General features: G+C 55.0%; 9 protein-coding genes across 9 annotated transcripts; 8 read left to right on the top strand and 1 right to left on the bottom strand.

The window, feature by feature from the left end:
• Positions 1-141: 141 nt before the first annotated feature.
• DQ04_02301080 (hypothetical protein) lies at positions 142-576 on the bottom strand (the record flags this gene model as incomplete). The annotated part of the gene is made up of 1 exon (XM_009311733.1): positions 142-576. The coding sequence occupies one exon, from the start codon at positions 574-576 to the stop codon at positions 142-144; it is 435 nt and encodes a 144-aa protein (XP_009310008.1).
• An 88-nt stretch (positions 577-664) lies between these two features.
• Positions 665-1,270, top strand: DQ04_02301070 (hypothetical protein; the record flags this gene model as incomplete). Its single annotated transcript, XM_009311732.1, has 1 exon — positions 665-1,270. The coding sequence occupies one exon, from the start codon at positions 665-667 to the stop codon at positions 1,268-1,270; it is 606 nt and encodes a 201-aa protein (XP_009310007.1).
• A 208-nt stretch (positions 1,271-1,478) lies between these two features.
• DQ04_02301060 (hypothetical protein) lies at positions 1,479-2,309 on the top strand (the record flags this gene model as incomplete). The annotated part of the gene is made up of 1 exon (XM_009311731.1): positions 1,479-2,309. The coding sequence occupies one exon, from the start codon at positions 1,479-1,481 to the stop codon at positions 2,307-2,309; it is 831 nt and encodes a 276-aa protein (XP_009310006.1).
• A 766-nt stretch (positions 2,310-3,075) lies between these two features.
• Positions 3,076-5,529, top strand: DQ04_02301050 (hypothetical protein; the record flags this gene model as incomplete). Its single annotated transcript, XM_009311730.1, has 1 exon — positions 3,076-5,529. The coding sequence occupies one exon, from the start codon at positions 3,076-3,078 to the stop codon at positions 5,527-5,529; it is 2,454 nt and encodes an 817-aa protein (XP_009310005.1).
• A 440-nt stretch (positions 5,530-5,969) lies between these two features.
• On the top strand, positions 5,970-8,573 carry DQ04_02301040 (hypothetical protein; the record flags this gene model as incomplete). The annotated part of the gene is made up of 1 exon (XM_009311729.1): positions 5,970-8,573. One exon carries the CDS (start codon positions 5,970-5,972, stop codon positions 8,571-8,573), a length of 2,604 nt encoding a protein of 867 aa, XP_009310004.1.
• Positions 8,574-9,133: 560 nt separating this feature from the next.
• On the top strand, positions 9,134-9,925 carry DQ04_02301030 (hypothetical protein; the record flags this gene model as incomplete). The annotated part of the gene is made up of 1 exon (XM_009311728.1): positions 9,134-9,925. The coding sequence occupies one exon, from the start codon at positions 9,134-9,136 to the stop codon at positions 9,923-9,925; it is 792 nt and encodes a 263-aa protein (XP_009310003.1).
• Positions 9,926-10,195: 270 nt separating this feature from the next.
• Positions 10,196-13,252, top strand: DQ04_02301020 (hypothetical protein; the record flags this gene model as incomplete). The annotated part of the gene is made up of 1 exon (XM_009311727.1): positions 10,196-13,252. The coding sequence occupies one exon, from the start codon at positions 10,196-10,198 to the stop codon at positions 13,250-13,252; it is 3,057 nt and encodes a 1,018-aa protein (XP_009310002.1).
• A 774-nt stretch (positions 13,253-14,026) lies between these two features.
• DQ04_02301010 (putative DNA-directed RNA polymerase III largest subunit) lies at positions 14,027-18,586 on the top strand (the record flags this gene model as incomplete). Its single annotated transcript, XM_009311726.1, has 1 exon — positions 14,027-18,586. The coding sequence occupies one exon, from the start codon at positions 14,027-14,029 to the stop codon at positions 18,584-18,586; it is 4,560 nt and encodes a 1,519-aa protein (XP_009310001.1).
• Positions 18,587-19,705: 1,119 nt separating this feature from the next.
• On the top strand, positions 19,706-20,791 carry DQ04_02301000 (radial spoke head protein 9; the record flags this gene model as incomplete). The annotated part of the gene is made up of 1 exon (XM_009311725.1): positions 19,706-20,791. The coding sequence occupies one exon, from the start codon at positions 19,706-19,708 to the stop codon at positions 20,789-20,791; it is 1,086 nt and encodes a 361-aa protein (XP_009310000.1).
• Between the last annotated feature and the right edge of the window lie 312 nt (positions 20,792-21,103).

The raw sequence follows: 21,103 nt of genomic DNA, 5'->3' as shown, positions 1-21,103 counted from the left end.
CTGCTGCTGCTGCTGCGCTCCGTTGGTGCTCTATGCTGCGGGGATTGAGGTGGAGGCGCCGACGATCGAGCCGCCCTCCGGGGTGTACAGCGGCGAGGTGTGTGTCACCATTACGCGCAACCAGCCACATGCGTACACGTACTACACGCTCGACGGCACCACGCCCACTGACCGCAGCGACCGCTTTGTCGACGGCGCAGAGCTCGTGTTGAACAAACCTGGCCGCCATGTTGTGCGGGCTGTGTCGTACTCCAAGTATGTCCCCGATGGTGGCGTGTTGACACCGAGTGAGGTGAGCGTTGCGGAGTATAACGTAACCCCAGCCCTTCTGCTGGCGCCAGTGGCGACGCCGCCGACGAGCGGGCGGCAACAGCAGCGTGGCCGTGTCGTAGTGACGCTGTCGCTTGCGGCCAACACAACACCGTCGCGCGACATCAGTATTCTCTTCCTTGTAACGTACATGCCGACGCTGTCCACCGCAGGCACCAGCGGTGCGCTGCCGCCGCCACCGACCAGCGCGACGTGGCAGGTGCACGTCGGCAAGGGCATCGTGCTCGAGAGACCGGGCACACACATTGTGCGCGCGCGTGCGCTTAACACGTCGGTGACTCCCGTTGTCTTCAGCCCGCATGCGAGGTTTGTGTATCGGCTACAGCAGCCACTGATGTACGACGTGAGCACCGAGTGCTGCGATGACCCGTACCAACCGGTTGTGGGGCGCCCCTTCACCGTGTGGCTGAGCAACGCGCTTGCGCCCGTCTCTCTGTTCCTCACCACCTCCTCAAGGGGCTGCGAGACGGGGCGACACATCCTCGATGACACGGGCAAGATGCATGTCTCGTGGAGACAGAGGTCGTTCAGCTTTGTCACATACACCGAGCCGCAGCAGCGAGTGTTTCTCTGTCTCAAGGAGGAGGGCTTGGATGACTACGTGTTGGTCCCGCATCGCTCCTTAATTGACGTGGCAAACGACAGTGCAAAACAGTTTTTCACCATTGTTCAAGGAAAGGACGGTGTCGCCTCCACCAACGTGAGCAGTCGCCAAACAAATCCGCCGGAAGTCCCAACGCCAGTGAATGCGGGGGCGCACACGGGCAGCGGCGCAGAGGCGCAGTGGATGATGCTGCTCGTTGTTGTTATGCTTATCCTCGGCGCGAGCATGTGCGTTCGGGTTAACTTTTTTGCGATGCACACAGGCAGGAATGACAGGCGTGTGTGCAGACGAACGCAGGTGTGCGAGGAGGAGCGCGAGGAACTCGTGCCGCGGTGAACGAGATCGGCATCTGTTTGCATCTTGCGTTGGACTCTACCTTCCTCACTACTGCGCTGCATAGGATTCGAATCGTGAATCCTCATGGTTGACATCTCTCCCTTCGTTTCTTTCTCCCTTGCTCGTGTGTGAAGGAGCTTTTGGTGTCCATACACTTCAAGAGGAAGTGTTAGAATAGGTGGCTGCCCCTCTTTCTTCGCGCAACTGCATGGGGTTTGATTTTGTTTTTTTTAAGGCGATCGACAGGACGAGCCTCGAGCCCGCAGGACTCGCTTGTGTCGTTGCGGAGCTGCTTGCCGTGACGCTGTTCAGCGTTGTGGTCGGCGTCCTGCTGCGCGTGCTGCCGCCCTGGTGGGCGAAGAGGAGCCTGCCACGACGCGCAGCTCTTGGCCGCAAGAGCCGCACACAAGAGAAACATGTAAGGGACAACACCGCCTCCATTCCCACGGCCAGCGCGCGGGAGGTAACACAAGAGGATGATTCTTGCAATCCCGCAGCGCCGCGTGCCGAGTGCGCACAGCCGCTCGTCCCCGAATCGACATCTCCAGAAGAAACACCAACAGTAGTGGTAGCAGCAAAGGCGGCTCCAGCGACATCGGGACACGAGAAAGAGAAAGGGGAGGATGAAGAGGAAGAGGAAGAGGAAGAGAGAGAGCTCAGCGGCGTGAGCCATGATATGAAGGCCTCACAGAAAGATTGTGTTCCACTCGACGACGTCCTCGATGAGTTCTTTGGGGAAGAGCAGCTGCTTGAGGAGGCCCTCTTGGGCGCAGCTGTGGGCGAATCGGTAGAGCCGGTGGTGGCGCCGTTGACTTCCACCAATCGTACACCACAACCACGNCCAACAAAGACGGTTGATGGCTCTGCTGCGGTGGGGCGGGGGAGGGTCGTGCGTGCAAGTCGTCGAGGTCAGGCAAATGGGACTGTGAGAAGTGCAACAACAATAACGGGGGATGATGGGACGACCCTCGATAGTGCCTTGGATCAGTTTTTTCATGAGGAGCAGTGCCTGGAGGAGGCGTTGCTAGAAGGACAGTGATTCTCATTGGCATTGCCATTGATTTGCCACTGCTGCTGCTGCTAGTGGTAGGTGTTTGTCGTGTAGTTGGTGACAACAAAATGGGGGAAAATGGGTATTGACGTGCGGGTCACACTCTGCAGGCTCTCTTTCGGTTTTGTTGGTCTGTTTGCGCGCTGGTGCGGCGTGACGTTTCGGTGGAACCCCTTTGTACAGAGGATGCACGTCTTCTGCTCAGCCACGGCCTTCCAATATCCAGTAAACGTATTGCGTCTCTTCCGTTACGATCGGAAAGGAAGCGGGGCTGTTCTATCGGTGTTGACCGCCTTTACTTTTGCAGAATTACTTTGGAATGTGGCCTTTTTGTCGTTCTATGAGTGTGATATTATCCTTTCGTGGGCGCACGAAGGAAGTACAGCTATCGGATATGGCGTGATCACCGAAGGAGAAAGGGAGAAAGCGAAAGAGAGAACCCAAAATAAAAAAAAAAAGAAGATCGGGAGAAGAAATGAGAAAGGATCATGTCCACATATATCTGGTTAACATAACAAGAAGGCTGAGGTGCATTTTTCTTTGTCCTATGTATAAAAACAACGACAACAAATCCCACACCCAATCACGTTATTTTATATCTCTGTGTCTTCCATCTGCTTGCTTTTGCTCCCGGTCTGCAGATCGTGCCCAAGGGAGAACAGAAGAGTGACGGTGGAGGAGGAAGCTGCTGCCGGCTGTAACAATTCCTCTGCGGCAGACAATGCGTCGTTGTCTGATCTCGCATTCTTTTGTTATGCGGGTTGTACTTGTGATCGCCGCTACGACCTCCTTGCTGTGGCTTTTTTCTGTGGATGGTCACAACAATTCTCTACGAGACGACGATGCAAGGCTGGCTGGGCAAGACGAGGCGGTGCCCACCGATCGTACTGGCAATGAAGTTGCCGTGTTGCCAGACGCGGACGACGCGTATTCCTCGCTGTACTGCGTTGGGAGCCGGTTTGTGGATCCCCTCGCGGGTAGTGCTGCTGCTGGGGATGAGGGGGGACCTGCGGACGGTGTGCGGGTGGATGTGGTGCAGAACGGTGTCTTCTTGCCTTCTGTGTTAAACAGAACGGAGCTAAATGAGCAAGATGTGCGGGGTTCTCCTGACATTTACTACTTCCCCATCTACAACCGCACGTGCCTCTACAGCTTTGTGTACTTTGATCAACACCGGAACAAGTTTTTCTTCTACCTACGGAACACGTCCACGCATAGACGACTACTGACGGAGGGGCGACTGCAGCTGCCGCCGGTTTCGCTGAGTTCGCGGCCGCTGGAGGTGCCGCGGGTACGCGCAAGTGCTCTTCGCCGGCAGGCGCAGTGGGCCTTTGTGTATGCCCCCACTGTGGTACTTGGCCGGCGTCCGCGCAACGTATCGGTGATCCCATTATCTCAGCAGCAACAACAACAACAACAACAACAACAACAACAACAAAAGCATCAGCGGCATCAGCAAGGGCAGATTGAGGATTCGGTGCCATACCACGATATACTGGTGGCGTACTTTCTGCCTACAGTGGCGCCGTGGAACTTTGCCCATACACTCTTGTGCGATTTGTTCGGTTTTTTTTGGGGACATGTGGAGCTGCAGCGGACCTTGGCTCACCTGTTTCCGAATGAGATGCGATTTCTAGCGGAGTCGTTGCCAGAAGCGCAGCTACTTGTCACGTCATTTAGGTACTTTCCAAAGTTCCCGCTTCCTAATTCCAACAAGGCCTTTGCGTATATGTCCCGGCGTGCTGCGATGTACGATGTGATGCTGCCCTCTGGTGTGTACCGTGGACTGCTGGCGGGTACAGGAACGAAGAGTTGGAGTTGGGTGACAACGGCGTATGCAGCGAGTGGGTCGCCAGCGTTGTGGTACGCGTTTCGGCAATACATCATCCGTCTTACACAAGCGCACCAGCCAGTCCACCGGCTGCCGTCGTCTTCCGTGGCTGCAGCATCACGCCCGTTGCGCGTTTCCCTCTGTCACAAGGAAGACAAGCGCGGCATCGCCAATAGCCAGGAGTTGCTGCAGTTCCTTCGTGCCCGGTTCGAAGTTGCGGACCGCGTGGAGTTCGTGCTGGAGAGCGTTGTCGGCCGCAGCGCCCGCGAGCAGGTGGAGATGATGCTTGTATCCGACGTGTTTGTGTGCAACGAGGGTACACTGGCGACGACCTTCTTCTTGATGAACCCGGGATCGGTGTTTCTTGCTGTGCCCCTCGTATACCACTCGCCACATCTGCATCAACGCAACATGCCGCGGGTCGATGAGTGGTGGACGCGTCCCGACATCATCCGCGTCGACCCACGCTTCAACACGGGAGGAAACATTGACTGGTTTCCGCCCGTCATTTCGTGGGTGCGTGTCGCGTGGTACAACGCGATTCCGCTGTCAGAAGTGTCGATCCAGCAGCCGCTACGTGGGCTGCGCAACTACATGCCGGATTACAACATCCGTATTGACCCGGAGCGCTTTGCTGTGCTGATGAAACGCGCTATTGAGTTCATTAGGGGCCAGGGCACGTTGTGGGATGTGCAGTGGGGCCCGAATCCCTTCCTGTGGCGTGCTACTCACCGCGGCACTTGGAGCAGCATGAACAACAACCACAAGAATTTTGGCGGTGAAGTTGGTCAAGAAGGCGATGCGGTGTTCCCTCTGGGCTTGCAGGCGCTGAATGGGGCCGATGTGTTGGCCGACGCCTCAAACCGCGCAGTGTTCTACCTGCATGAGAGCGATGATGAACGTGACCGCTTCCGCGGCCGGACGCACCGGCCACCGAACTACTCCATCACAGCAGACCAGTGTCGTCGGCTGCTGCACCTGCACCCTGGACTGGCCACGAGCTTCAACACTGCGCTGTGCCGCTATGGGATGAGTTGGCTGTGTGAGTTTTTCGCGAATGGCCGCTATCAGCAGCGCTTCTTCCACGACAAGTGGCAACACAGCGGTGGGCGCTGCGGTGGTGCGGAAAGTTGGCCGGGCTATTGGCTGCAGCAGCCAGAAAAGTTGCGCGCTGCTGTCGACGCGCGGGCGAGTGAACGCGATGTGCCGCATGACTTAAGCGAGGCAGTAGATTATTTCTTCGATCTGCGTGAGCAGTGGAACCTCTCGCAGTTTCTCTATTTCAGCAAGGAGCAGCTGCTAATGAGTTACAGAGTGACCGATCTTGGCGACCGTTTCAGTGCGGAGGAAGACGCTGTGCGGAAATTGTTTGGGTAATACGGAGGGGGATGAGGGACGGTCGGTGGGCGTACATCAACGTTCTGTCTGTCCTTCTTCACAGAGTTACACGCAATGCATATATTGTTCATGTTGCGTTTTTTCTTGTTTGCTGCATGTGTGTGGGCTCGTTATCTTTCATTGGCACTCGGGCAGCGTCGTCGGGACGCGGAACCAATCTTGCTTGACTGCTTCTCTGCTGGCGGTTTTGACTTCTCGCTTCCTATTTTTCGTGTGTCCCCATTCGTTTGTGTGCCTCTCTTTGCAAAGATCAACGGTCGCCTGCTTGGTGACAGCTAAAATAAAAAAAAATTGCCCCTCAGAGAGCTGAGAGAGAGAGAGAGAGAGAAAGCGAAATCGATCAAGGGGATTCTAGGGAAAGGGTATCACCGGAGTCGACTGGCGACCTGTTTTCGCTTGCGGAGTAGGGTCTTCGGGCCATGTCCTTCGCCGCCTTTCCCAGAAGGACAGGAATGATGACTGACCAGTTCCACGCCGTTTCTGTCTCTGCTGCGGCAACAACAACAACAGCAGCAGCAACAAGAGTAGCCGGGTCGGCGGATGAGCGTCCTGCTCCGAATATCGCTGAAGCACCTGAAAACGGCGGCGGCTCACGCAATGGGTGGGCACAGCAGCAACAGCAACAGCGGACTCCAGCAGACCGAGAGATGCTCCCCGCACTTTCTTCTTGCGTGAATCCAACAAATACCAATGCGAGGGCAGAGTGGCACAATGACCTGCCCCCTCGTGAAGACTTCTGCACCGACCCGATTCGCAAGATGCGGCGCGATGGACACTTTCCGTGGAAATTGACCGTAAATTGTTTCATGCTTCTCTTCTTCCTGCTGCTTACCACACTGTACGAAACTCCAGAGGCCAAAGGGGGCGAGCAGCAACGCAAGGCAGTGCTTCACCACTTCCTGGGTAAGGATTATCTCGGGAAGGACAAGGGAGACATTATATTGCGGCCAACCGTATTCATGCACAGCCGCAAAGATGTGTTAAAAGGCATTCGTGACTTTGTGGCAATGTATTACGCTCTATCCGACACCTCCGTGAGCGAATTGAAGTACTTCTACTATTCCCACAGTGGTGACGGGCCTGGGGTCCTGCGTCGTGTTGTGGGCGACGAGATCTCACAGGAACGTGTCAACAACCTTCACACATTTTTGAATGAGGACATGAGTAATAGCGGGTCTGAAAATTCTGGGCTCAACCTCGACTGGGTTGAACCGGTACAGATGGAAGTGGACGCGTACCTTTACTCCCAGATAGAGCACCGTGGGCCCTCGCCTAAGCGTCACATGTCTTTCATGCTGACGGAGAAGGATCCACTGGGTCCCTTTGCTAACGATGAGAGAAACGAGCACAATGATGATGATCTCTGCAATAATGCTGATACGAATACCCGTGTTAGGTGCTTGTCCAGAAGGGGTAAGAGGAGTGGGGATGGTGTTACTTATCAATACGTGAAGGGGGCGTGTACCCCGCGGTATGATGATATCACCGGGCACTACTACAATCCCTGCCGTACCTCTAGCAAAGATTTTGATGATAATGATACGGAAGAGGGAGCAATCTTTCCTCTGATGGATAATGTGCAGTTTATCCGACTGCGCGCCTTCGTGCGACACTTGACGGATGCGATGGCGAATAGCCACGAGACGAGCAGTGGCTTCTCCACTCTCATCTACCACTGGACTATTGAGAAAAGATTCAAGTTTCACCCAGGTGGTCTTGTGGAGATGTCGCTTGACGTAAGTGTTACTACGAGACGCCTCGATCCATACTTTCATCCACGCTTTTTCCTTGCGGGGGCACTAATGCTGCTTGCCTTGCTCGATATGGTGCTTCGTTATCGTGCACTAGTGCGCATTGCGGCGTACCGTTTGCAAATCTCAGAGGCGCAGAGTCCGACACAGGAAGAAGAGCCACTGTGCACTCTCGGAGTGACGAATCATGGTGAAGTGAATGGCAACAGTGGAAGCAGTGGCTCTCTTGGCTCCCCTCAAGTCTCATCCAATTCCACAAACTCCCGGGACACATTAACATGGCAGTCGACAGGGCTTCTGCAGCGGATGAGGCGCTCTCGCCCCCCAAAAAAACAGGCATCACAGGTGCGATACGCTGCCACATTCATGACTGAGACAACGTACACAGACTTCTACGACACGTGGCGGCAGCAGCTGCAGCAGTCACGGGGCGAAGGATGGCACTATATTGCTCTGGCTGGTGACGTCTTGACGGTGGCGTATGCGTCGATGTCGTTTGTGCCGCTGCGGGAGTTGTCGCTGACGGAGGCGTATGAAGTCTCGGAGAACATTCTCCTGGGCCTAGCTGGCCTGGTTCTCTCTGTGAATCTGCTTTCGTACTTGCGCTACTTCCCGCAGGTATATTTCATGGTCCGGGCGACGCGTCATGTGGTTCCCAAGTTGCTGCAGTTCGTGATGAGCATGCTGCCCATATTCTTTGGCTTCGCATTTTTCTACCACATTGTGTTTGGACCTCACTCCAACGGTGAGTTTACAGACATGGGCTTCACCTTTGTGGCGCTCTACTTCATGATGTTCGGCGATGCCATCCTCCCAGCTATTGAGAACGCAGAGAACTCTGCGTTTGTCATCGTGACCATTCTCGCCAACTTCATGACTATGCTGTTTATCCTTCTCTTTATGATGACGATGCTAAACGTTGCCATGTCCATCACGCAGAACGAGTGGGGAATTCTGCGCCGCCGCTTCGGTGCCTGCCTGAGCGTCGGCAATGTGCTCTTCGCCGTGCGCACGCGCGAACAGGTAAAGACGGAGGCATTAGAGACAATCATCGCGAACCTTGAATTGCTGCTTCATATACGGCACGAAGAGCAGTTGAACGCGACGGCGGCGCCAGTGGAGGGGGTCGCCAACAACGACGCAGGTAACGCTGGCGGCAGGGACAGAGGCGGTGGCGATAATGTGTCGGAGCGGCGACATCAAAACGTGGCTGAACTCTACATGCGCCGCCTGGATGAGCTTACAGAAGGTGTGTTGGACGAGGAGGGATGATACACCGTGTCAGGCATTTGAAAAAAAGAAAAGGGTGTGTGGAGGGAATGCGAGGAGAAAGGTAGCGAAGCACTGATTAGGGGAGTGTAAGATGTGAGGTAGGCTGGAAGGTAGTTGCATAGGGTGAGATATAGTGCTCTTACTTAGTGTTCAGTTTTCTGCTTTGCGTGTCCTTATCTCATTCGGACTATAATGATACCAGGTGGGTCTGTCTTTTTGCGTATAAGCATCGTTTTTTTAATGTTGCTCTCTCTTAAACACACACACACACACATACGCTCTTTCTCTCTCTGTCTCTCTCTTTCTATCTGTGTGGAGGGGACGCTCTTTTTTCTCCTGTTCTGCGCCTTGTGTGTTGCTGCTTTGAGTTTCTCCCTCAGTCTCTGCGGTTCTCCGTTTCTTTCTTCTTTATCTATCCACGAAGACTGAGTATTTCGCCGAGAATAAAGGTACCGCCGTTCATGCGATGTGAGGCATGTGGAGCGCTCTCAGCGGTGCAGGTGAGAGCTACTGCAGTCCCCCCAAATAGGGTGTGCTTTTGCTACGTGTGTGGGGAGCCGATGCGTTCCGCTGGGTGTGAGGGTGAAGCTTCGTACGCAGGACCCCTCACTCCTACTGATGCTCCTGCTGCGATCAGCACTGGTACTAGTGTTGCTCCTGGTTCTGCCGCTCTCAACCGAGCAACATCATTGACAGAATGGGAACCATTTTCGCAGGAACAGGTGCGCACGTCGCTGCAGAAACGTCTGATGGCTCGTGGGGCCCACGCACTCATTCGCTGCACGCCGTGTTCCTGCAGCCACTCCTCGACGTACTCGCTCACGTTGTCCAATTCATACGACGTCGAGAGCTTTATTGAGGAGCTCGTGGAGAATAGGCCGACTGCGTCGTCGGTCACGGCAAAAGGAACCCGAACATTGTGTGCCAAGCCGCTTGTTTCATTATTGGAGGACTTCAACGACAGTTCAGTAGCACCGTGGATCTTTGCACGGTTTAATGACGTTCAGCAGGTCCTTGCAGAGGTTGTACTCGAGTTTAACACACGACTTGCATCGTGCCAGGTGCGGTCTGTGAAGGAGGCGAGCATGTGGCGCCAGCACACATGCGATCTGAGGGCGGAGCTGCGCCAGCACAGTTTGCGGGAGGCCGACTTGCTGCGGCGTCTCACACAGCTGGAACGTAAACTGCGTGAACGGGACGAGAGTCACGCAAGGCAGTTGCAAGAGGAGCGGAGCCGAATTGAAGAGGCACAGCGGTGGCGCCAACAACTCGAGTCGAAGCAGGAGGAGAACATGAATGCGGCGTATCAAATGCTGCGCGACACACTTGCTCTAGAGCGCACTTCCTCCTGACCTGCAGCACCGACAAATTTGTGTGTATTTCTCTTCGTGTGAGTAAGTGAGTGAGTGAGAGTGTGTGCGTGCCATATGTGCCAGTCGTTGTGTCTGTTGCTCAATACTGAAAGCCAGTGATGCTTTGTTTTCCAACACCCCCCTTCCATCCCTCCCTCTCTCCTCTGGTGCCACAGCCACTTCCTGCTGAGAAAGGGGAAAACGAAGGGAGAGGGTGTGTAGCAGCCACAGCAGCGGGGCAACCACAGGCAGAAGAAGGCCTGACTGTAAATGGAGAGCCACAAGGGGCTACGGTGGAGGGCCGCGCTGTTACGCCCGTCTCGGTTGTATGAGGCGGACCTGGCATACCGTGTGGAGCCACTCATGCCACTGGCAACGTCGCTGGTGTACCTGAGCCACACGCGGCTAAAACGCGCTGCACCTCTTTCCGCAAGTGGCTCCGCGAATTCGCCCACCGGCGACGCGCGGCACACGTCACTTGGTGTACCGTTTACTTACAGCGAGGCGTACACGTGCTCGCTTGCGATTGGCCACGAACTGGGCGGGCACGAGGGTTGCATCAACTCCCTTGCAACAAACACAACAGGAGAGTTTCTGTTGTCAGGCTCTGACGACCTGCGCTTGTGTTTGTATGACACATGCGACTGGTCGCTGCGACAACGATATCGCACAATGCATCGCGCCAATATCTTCCACGCGGTGTTTGTACCCGGTAACGAGGGCCGCGTGCTCTCGTGCGCACTCGACGGCCGGACGATACTGACCGACTTGGAGACCTCGCAACCATATTATAAGTCCAGGTTTCTTTCAATGGCCTCGTCTGTGGCGACGTCACCGTGGTGGCCAGACATGGCATACATTGCCTACTCTAATGGGCTGATCAATAGAGTGGACACACGTGCATGCTCATCTGAGAACGAGCCACCTGCTGTGGGTAACCCCTGTCTCCGTGAGGTGACGCAGGTTAACGTCCTGGGGGTGCATGAGCGGTGGCCATTCCTTATTGTATCCGGCACGAACACGTCAAAGGTGTACCTGCATGATGTGCGCATGGGTTTTCTTGGCGCGTACGCCGCACTGTCGATTCCGAACGTGACGTCTAGCGACGGTATAGGTGGCCTTCAGTTCAGTGAGCGCGGTGATGTTATGGCAGTGAACTTTCGATGCCAAGACGCCTACGCGGTTCCGTGGCTCGACACAATGCACTCTACCCGTATGCCGGAGAGCTACGAAGCCGAACTGGCCAAGTCGGATAGCATTGAAGTGCTCCTTGGAATGGGATCGGGAAATATTCCTTGCGTGCCAGTCCACAATGCTGTGCAGTTGCGTGGACGGCGCAATGTGCAAACAATGTTCAAAGAGGTGGCCTTCATGGATGATGACAATATTATTTGTACGGGTGGGGATTGTGGCAACGTGTTTTTCTGGCGCCGGGAAGATGGCAAGTTGTTGCACGTCACACGGGGTGATTCAGATATAGTGAATGTGGTTCACTACAATCGCCGTGTGGGGAATCTTGTTACCTCCGGCATTGACGCCACTGCCAAAGTGATGGAGGCAGGCAGACACATCCGCGCGAGCCCGTCACCGCCACAGACAACTCGCCGCTTACCAATTTTCAGAAATGCAGGAGTTGAGGACCCCGGCGTGGCTTTGCTTTCAGCGCTGGTGAGAGACACAATACAACCAGCGTCGGGCACAGTTTCCAATAGCGTAGCCGGCTCGCACGCTTGGGAGGGCAGCGATGAAATGGATGCATTCGATGAGGCGAGTGAGGACGAGGAGGGTTCCGAGGAGGAAACGCAGGAGTGGCCCGAACAACGGCGAAACCGATCACGTTTACCCCGACGACTCATGTACGCCCATGAACGCTGCGTCATATCACACATTACTGTCACCAAGGCGTTGGACGAACACACATCACTGCAGCAACTGGTGGAAGCGGTGCGCATGATGAAGGCTGTCTCGGAGATGGCCAACCGCATCGTTAGCGGCGGTAGTGAAGTGGAGGATTTTTCCGTTTTTAGCAGTGTGCCGTTCCTTATACTTGCAACGAGCCGTCTCGCGGGGTGGGATGTAAGAACATCGTCAGAGGAATACTCCTCGGCGGAGAGACTCACGAGCGACCAGGAAAGCGAGGATGATAACAACGGGCGTGACTTCAACGACCCTCCTGCTTTCTTCGTTTTGGAAGAGAGTGATTTCGAGCAGGAAATCAACTCGGCATTGGAGACAGGGATAGCGAATGCTGAGGTTGAGGAGCGGTCAGGGCCGGAGCTGAGAGAGGACAACGAAGAGAATGAGAATGAGGATGCGGAGGGCGCTGCGGTGGTGCGTTTTCTTCACCATGATGGTGGTGATGCACCGCCGGAGACGGAAACCGTTGCACTTGACCCCTCGTCTCACGCGCAGTTGTTCGCCACATTGTGTTTTGTGCTGGATAAGCTGAAACGTAACCTGTACTTTGCCTTCCGCCAGTGGACGATACCAAACGTGGGGAAGGCGCAGGTGGCGCGCTGGGACCGCTGCACATGGGGTGTGGCGGCGAAGGTGCCTACACCGTTGGGTGATGAATGGCTGACACAGGCCGCAGCTGACTACAACGGCACCCGACACTTCACTCTCAACCGCAGAAACCGTAACGACAGCAACAACGAGGACGCGGATGCAGGACACAGACCTGATGCTGTCACTGCGGATGAAGAGGCCAGTTCTCGGCGTCTGCGGGTTAAATGCATCCTGTACGTGATGGATCTCCTGTTACAAGGAAAAGAGTTTCTGTGTAGCACGACGGAGGACCGCCGGCGTTATTGGTTGTTTCGCTCTGTACTTGAACTCTGCTATGTTTACTATTTCATGGCAGTTGGAGACACAGAGGCTGCAATTGATAGAGTAACCAGACTGGAGCGCCACGCTGAATACCGCTGCATCACAGCGCTGGGGACGGTAAACAGGGCATATCTGCGGCGGATGCAGCAGCAGCAGCAGCGACGGAGGAATGGTGGTGAAGCGCCCAGGATGATGATTGAGGTTCCACGCGCATTGGATTTCTCGGCATTCACCCCGCTGCTTGTCCCACTTGCGCTTCACATCCGCATCTTGGTGTTGTCCCGCAATGAGGCAATGCGAGCCGTTACCGAAACAGCAGGTCTGTTGTCGGAGGAGGGTGAACAACAGCCACAGCAACAGCAGCAGGAAGAGAAGGGGTATGATCGGCGCGTGTCATTGCTCGTGGAGGAGATGCGGCGCCGGCTTGATGGGCACCCAAACCGGAAGGTGAGTAACAAGGTCGTGCGTATGCTGCGCGGTATCCAGGTGAACGTGTGACACTGAAGACTGCTTCGTGCGTGCGCATGCGAGACGAGAGAACAACAAGAAGAAAAAGACCATGTCATGAAAAGGAGGAGAAAGAGGAGGAGGAGGAGGAGTGTGCGTGCCGGCCCAAGTGATTCCCAGTGATGATAACAGTGATGATGGAAATAGCCCGGAAGAAGTTGCGAGAGTGGGGAGGAGCAGAGATTGCGTTCAACAGGCGAGGCGTGGGAAAAGAGTGCGCACTGAAAATAGACCGTTTATGAGAAGAGAGTGTATGCATGATGACCTGCTGGCCAGAGAGAGAGAGAGAGAGAGAGAGAGAGGTGGGTGGGAGAAGTCGATATGCAATGCGCTCGCATGTTGTGGAGGTTTTTCTTCCTTGCTCGTTTCTTTTTGACTTGCCTGCTGAATCACACACACACGCACTCTCTCTCTCTCTGAGGATGTGTGTGTTGGTGCTTCTGCGTTTCGCCAGTCGTATCTGAACTACGTGTTGGCCGAAGTTTTTTTATGTCTGTGCTTCGTTGAGTTCTGCCTCCTTTCGTGCGTTGAGTGGTGCTGTTGCTTGGGTTGTGCCACTGCGGCGCCCACCTCTGCTGTATTTACCTTTGCTGAACCTTCTGCACAAGAGCCGACAGGCGCACCTGCCCTGTCGTGGCGGAGGCATGGGGTGCTGCACAGCTTCGCCCCCGCGTACACGTCCTTTTTCTCATCCTTGCGCCTTCTCATCCACAACTGCAGTGAGTGCGGGTTAAGCCGAAGGAAATAGGAAGGTACACGCACACTATGAGGAGTGTGGGGCTGCGCCGCAAGCAGCGACAGTCGGCGAAGGGGAGTTCGGCTGGGCAGAGCGATGCGCCGGTCACAGTCGTCTTCCGCGCGCATACCGACAGCCTTTCGCAGGCACCGTTCCTCTACTACCCGAAGAACTACGGCCTCTCTATGCCATCCGCACCGGACGGCTTCACAGAGGCAGTGATCGAGCTCTGCGTGCCTAGCAGCAGCAGCAGCAACAGCGGCGATGGCGGTTGCGGCGTCCCTGGCAGCGGTAGCGGCAACGGGAGCAGCAGTGCTGGTGGGAAGAACACTGTCGCTGGGAATGTCACACAGCGCCACGGTGCCGCTGCATCAGAGGTAACGGCATCCGTGTCGTCGTCCTGCGTGGATCGTGGAGCATTTCGTGTGCCGACGTCTTATTCGCTGGACGTTGCCGGCTCGCCGGGTACCGCACATGCAGGGTCACTGACAGGCGGCGAGATTCTCATGCCAGATGGGCATCAGACGTGCCCCAACGCCTGGCCCGCAGCTCCCACGTCTATGCCTGGGTACGACAGTTGGGTCTGCCGTGCGTACTGCTTTGGGGAGAGAGACGCGTTGCACACAAATGGTGCTATTAGCGTGCATCAGTCGCTGACGAATAAAAGCCAATTTATCAACGACATCACAAAAGGAAAGGCGCTGGCGCGTGTTGTGCCGACGTACGACGAGGTGCGGGACCGTTTCGGAATCTCACATGTGGAGTTGTCGTTTGAGGAACAGTCCATTTCACGTGCAGACATGTTTCTAGTCTCGGAGGCGTTGCGCGGCTACATTCTTTACGAGGGACAGGAGGTTCGTCTCTGTGGCTTCTCCATGAAGGTGGATGAAATGCTCCGCAGCGTGACACCAACAGCACCAGATGTGTCGCCCGTGAATGCTCACCAGTTTGACAGTGGTACAGTTGCTGCCAATGCCAATAGCAGCATCTGCAACAACGTTGCTAAGGCCACGCTTGATTCTGACGCTGCCTCCAAGGGGGGCGATGTGGCATGGGAGGCAACAAAGGCTAACGCGTCACAGCGCCCTTCTGTACAGCAGCAACATCAACAACAAAGTGACGAAGGGACCGAATGCCGATATCGTCGGGTGCGATGTGGTCTTGTAACTGACACGACCCTTGTAAACTTCCGCTCCCTTTCTGCAGTACACTTTATTATTCTTGAGATATCCAAAGAGATGTGGAATCCGACCATGGATGGCCGCATCACACTTGCCTGGGCTGTTAAGACGTTTTTGGGAGAGTATTTGGTTCAACAGATACCAAAGCACAAGGCCTCCCCACGCATTCGTATCGTGATGGTGGGCCGGCTGCATCCGCAGTACACCATTAAGGGGCACGTTGATATTGTGCATATGATGAAAATACCGCGCGACTACCATGCCGCCTCTCTGGCAGAGGAGGTAGAACTTCAGTGCGATGTGCTTGTGCGGCGTGTGCTGCAAGAGGTAAAGGAGTCACTTGGAGAGACAGCTGCATTGGGAGAGAGCCACTCTTCCCCGCAAGACCAAAATCCTCCTGCTGTTTCCGTGGCTGATGAGGCTGTCAGTAGTTTGGAGGCTGTAAACGCGCTGACAGAGCGGGATATCTTCGTCCATGCAAAGAATACATGCACTATCGAAACCATTGGCCTCGTGCTTGAAGACTGTATTGAGTATAACGCGGAGCGTAACACAGATTACATCATTAGCGTCGTTTCGGCTGGTAAAGGGATTTACCAGGTTACCAACGATCTCATGCAGGCGACGTGTGCGCGACTTTTCAATGTTGGTATCGAGAAGGTTAATATTGTGTGCATCGGGCGCCCCCCACTGCACGCGACACCGCTCCTGGAATATGTGTCGGAGGATGAAACGCTCCGCTCTCAGTATCATCTGCATGTGCATGGACGCAATCGCCGGTTCTATGAGCGACCCGAATGGGCCCGCTGCTACTTCTACCACCCTGCACCAGACGTCACTTCAACCGGGCTCTTGGCGTTTGAGCTTCTGACAAAGGAGGAGTGGCTGTTGAGGTACCATGCACTTCGGGCGAACAGCACCGGTTTCGTTCCCGGGCTCGGCCTGCCGGTGGTGCCGCTGAGCAGCGTCGTTCTCCCAGTGATGGAGCCGCGGAAGGTCGGCCACGTTTTTACCACTTCTGCAACGGCGTCAGACGACGATACGCACCCTTCACCGACGCTTCCCTCCACTCTGCAGAGTCAGCTGGGGTCCGTTGGAGGGACACGCTACTCGCTACTCTTCAGCCGCGCCTCTGATGTTTGTGCAATGCTGTATCCGCCGCCACGCGTCTCTGCAGCAAGCACCGGCCATGAGGACCATGTAAAGGGAGGTTCACTCGATGGGATGTGGAGGTTTGACACGACCCTTTCCGATGAAGTTATAAAAAGGCGTACGAATCGGGTTCAACAACAACAGCAACAACAACAATCGTGCCGACCGTTTGTTGCCGCGGCGTGGTACTGCCTTCAAGGTGGCGATGTGGGACGCCATTCAAGGCTTGGCCGAGACCGCTTGCATGAGTATATTATTCGGCACTGCTCGGAGGATACCGTGGAGGGACAATCAGGACACGTTGCCGTACCACTCGTTGCGGCTGGTATCATTCCGTGTGGAATGAACATCCTCGATGGCGATCTCCAGAGTGGTTACATGATCCTTAAGCTGCGGATAGACTCGGCGGTCCTTCCCCATGCCCGCTGGTCACCGGAACTTCTCAGTAACACGGAATTATGGGCCATGTTGATGGGTGCCTTTTCCGGCGAGGATGACCGGCTCTCGGTGGAGGAGCAGGAGTACTTTGTGTCACATTTCCACGCGGCGGAAATCTTTTCCAGCGAATACAGTTCCATCCTGAAAGGGGGCCAGACGCTGATTCTAGTGTCACAGCGTAGTAACGTGAGCTTCTTGACATCCGAGAAAGTTGTCTTGGGGTTTCGTCAAGCGTGTTTTGTCGATACCGGTGATGCCCAACCGTCCTCAACTACGATCGCCCATGTGCAGATGCGAAACAGCATTCTGTTTGCAATTAAACCCATCAGCCCATACCGCCCGGTGTTGGCAACGGATGTCGCGGCATCTACTTCCCACAATGTCAGTACTGAAGTTCTGCTGCGTCGCCGGTGGCAGTTCGCCCACCCGGAGTTGTCATCCTCTTCATCTTCATATTCTTCAACGCGACGGTCACCGTGGGCGGCGTTGTGTCACTGTAAGATTCTTCCACTCTATGGTATGAAGTCCGCCTACCCACGTGATAGTTTCTTTGTCGTGCCAACGCACCAGTATGCGGTGTCCATACACGACAGCACACAGCTGCTCGAGTATGTCCTTCAGCGCTTACATCAGCAGTATCAGATTGTCGTGGTTGACCCATCATTAGCGGGAATGCGGTGGCCACGCGATGAGCCTACGCAAAACGCCCGTCTTGAGATGTCGATTGGCCATCAGATACATGAGATAAAAATTGGAGAGACGGGGCAAAGCATGTCCGTTACGCGTATGCTGCACCGTGGCATGTACAGCAATGCTCTCGTGACGCACATGATTCAACACTCCTACCTTCTTCTGAACTACATAGGTGGCGGTTTTGGTGTGCGGGATGTGAGTATGGAAATACAGATTGGTGAGAAACTCGCATTTCCATGGGAATTACTAGACTCCTATATACGCGAACGTCAACACCCTGGTGTCTTCATCCCGAGATCTCCGAATTGGTCGCTGCATGAAGGTGAAGCCTGTATCGCTGTGCTCCCAGACGTCTTCGCAGCACCACCGGTTTCCTTTGCAGAGTTTGTGAAGTTTATCGGCTATCGCTTTAGTGTGCACCTCAACCTGCGTATCTTCATGGTGTGGAAGGAGGACGACTCTGAACTGAGTGTCAACATTCCAGACACAATGGATTGGCCAGACATCCAGCCCCTTCGCCGCGTTGTACTTTCTCATGACAACCCACTGACGCTTGAGCGACAATGTGTGCTGGACCACAAGACAGGCTCAACTCTCTCTTTGGACGCACCCGCGAAGGATCGCATGATGTCCGTTGATATTACACTACCGGAGACATACAACCCAAGGTGCCACTACTATGTTCGGGTGTCGTGGTTAGTGTGCGTGGTGCCAATTGTAAAGGATTGGCTTGGTTCGTTTCTTGCCAATGCCGCGCGGTATCGTCTTCGAGCTGTGCCTATTCCTTCGTACAATCAAACTGTGAAGGGTGACTGTTTTGTGCCAAGGTACACTGTACGGGCCAGCAGCAATGAGGAGGAACCGCGGTTTCGTCGGCGACTTCTTAGTCTTCTTACGAGTTGCACATACCAATATTTTCCCGACATCCCAGTGATGAACCGCAACTGTCGGCTTCTACACTTTAGTGGGCTGTGCTATGTGACTTCGCACTGGGAGGGAGAGTTGGTGGTGGCGCGTTGGTATGAAAACCCTATGTTGCGTGCTGGTCAGCCAGAACACCAGCAATTGCTTCAAGAATTCCTTCAGGCGGTGGACGTTGTTCGTAACGAGCTTCTGGCTTTTTGAAAGACTTGGTTCTTTAGCCATCCCCCAAGGAAGGTCGCATTGTTGCTGTGGTATGTGACCGTAAAGGCGGCAGGTTGCCGTTTGGTTGTGCTTTGTCCCTCAATCTCTAAGACGTCACTTTCTTTTTTTTCGTATGTATGCTCTCACTAGAGACTTTATTTAAAGAATCTTTTAGACTACCGTCGAGCACAAGAAAGAGAATCAGATGGCATGAACAAAGGAGAAATGTCTGTCGTTGTGGGGGGCAGACAACGAGAAAGTCCTGGCGTTGAAACCGAGTCGTCATCAGCACCGCGGCGCGGCGCGCGGAGGAGAATGGACGTGCGTGCCTCGGTGAGAGTGCGCTGGTTGGGCACAAGGTTCTTGGCGTGTCTGCCGTGGTCCCGGAGAGAGCCATGTATGCCACTAACCACGATATCCGCATTGCTCCACTGAAGCGGCAGGAGCGATATGAGCGGGGCACGAAGCATTATAGGTATTGATAAAGTTTCATAATAGGTCGCTAGATGTCCTCGGAGTTTTTGTTTTTGTTGTATTGTGCTCATCCTCTCCTGCAGAATGCAAACAAACCAAAGAAAAAAACAACAACAAAGCGGATGAATCGGATGCCGCCGTATGCTGCTGAGGTGTGGCTCAGTGGGTGACGTGCACGTTGGTGCGTCTTGCTTGGGCGCAGGTGATATTTCGGGTGTTTTAGGCATTGCTACCGCTTGGACTTGGTCTCAGGCGTGGGTGTACATGTTTGCTCATTGCTAGGCCGCATTACAGACACTTGTATACACTTCCGTTTTTTTTGTTTTTGTTTTGCTTTGCTATTTGTTTGTCTTCCTCTTTCCGTGCGTGTATTACATATTGCTGCCTCATCCCATCTTGCTATGATTCTCTCTTTCTCTCTCTCTCTTACACTCTGTCTTTGTAGGGACTCTTGACGCCTTATTTCAGAGCAGGGTGCCGTAGATATATATATATATATATATATAGAGAGAGAGAGAGAGAGAGAGAGTGAAAGAGTGTGCGTGAGGGTAATTTGAGCGTGCCCCAACTTCTGCTTGAGGGGTTCCTTGGTGCCTTTTTGGTTGATACCGGATCTCTTGCGTTTGTGTGTGCGTGTGCGTGCAAATGGTGTCAGTTGCCAACAACGCGGACGGCCTGCCCTTTGTTGGCTCCGCCCTCAGCACCGCCGAGCGTGCTGCGTTGCAGTCGTCACTCCCGATGCTCGCTGCGAAGCACAACATGTCCGTGCACTTCTGGGGCAAAGTTTTCGGGTACAAGAGCGACTACCTCGTTGCACAGGCGATGCCGGACGGCCCGTTTGGCAAGCGGTTCTCCTTCTTCAGCACTGATGGTGGCACGTCGTGGAAGGTGCTGGAGGGACTCACAGAGGACCAGGTGGCATTCTGCGACCAGCTGCGCGGTGTCTACATGGGCGACCCCGCGTTCCTCTACAAAGTGCGGCGCGACGTCCCGCCGGAGCCGGAGCCGGAGGTGGCGCCGCCGAGCGCTGACACGTTGCTGTCGAGCGCGCGGGAGAAGTACGGCGGCCCCGAGGAGGAGCAGCAGGAAGAGGAGGTGGAAGAGGAGGAGGAAGAGGAGGAGCAGCAGCGTGAGGAGGAGGAGGAGGAGGAGGACGAGGAGGAGCAGCAGGAGGAGGCGCCGCCGCGAAAGAAGCGGCCGAAGTTCATGATCGTCGCGGTGCCGGAGACCGTGCGGCTGGCGCACTTCATTCAGCTGCACGACGCGGCGTGCACGTTGATTGTGCGCGGGCAGTACGTCTTCACACCGAACGGCGGCGTCGCGAAGAACACCTTGTTTGCCGGCCAGCCGGTGCGCCACGCGATGAAACCGTCGTGCTACCTGCGCGCGTTCCACGCCGGCGACGCGCAGCGCAACCGCGTGCTGTACGGGCCGACGTACAGTGGCGTGACGGATGTGCTGTCGCCCATCACCGACGACGAGCCGCAGGGTGTGTGGGTGGTGAAGTATGACCCAACCGCCAGCGTCGTAACGGTGCAGAACCTCCTCTACAAGGGCTCGCTCTTCTGGTACAGCCCGGGCACCAGTGACTGCGGCCAGGTGTACTGCGGCAACGGCGAGCGCGACTTTGAAATATNCTCGCTCTTCTGGTACAGCCCGGGCACCAGTGACTGCGGCCAGGTGTACTGCGGCAACGGCGAGCGCGACTTTGAAATATGCTTCCTCCTATAGAACCGTGGCCGTGTGTGTGTGTGGATGAGGGGAATGTAGACACACTCACGTCCCTTTTTTTCTTCAAGTCGGTTTCCTCCTGTGGTGTCAATGACGGATGTATAATGCGGCAGCACGCCTTTGGTATGTAGGTGTTGGCACGGGACACTCCCTGATGGACTGTTGTCTACGGGTTGTGTGTGTGTGTGTGTGTGTGTGCTAATAGGGGTGCGTTGTTGACGTCGCTGCTCTCCTTCGCATATACATACACTCTTGCATGCGTCGAGGAATACCATTCTTGTATTCTCTCTCTGTCTCTCTCTCTCTCTCTCT

The sequence above is a fragment of the Trypanosoma grayi genome (genome assembly GCF_000691245.1).
Source record: "Trypanosoma grayi strain ANR4 Tgr_230_V1, whole genome shotgun sequence".
NCBI lineage: Eukaryota > Euglenozoa > Kinetoplastea > Trypanosomatida > Trypanosomatidae > Trypanosoma > Trypanosoma grayi.
The sequence above is the reverse complement of the archived record's forward strand: the minus strand, read 5'-3'. Positions and strand labels throughout refer to the sequence as shown.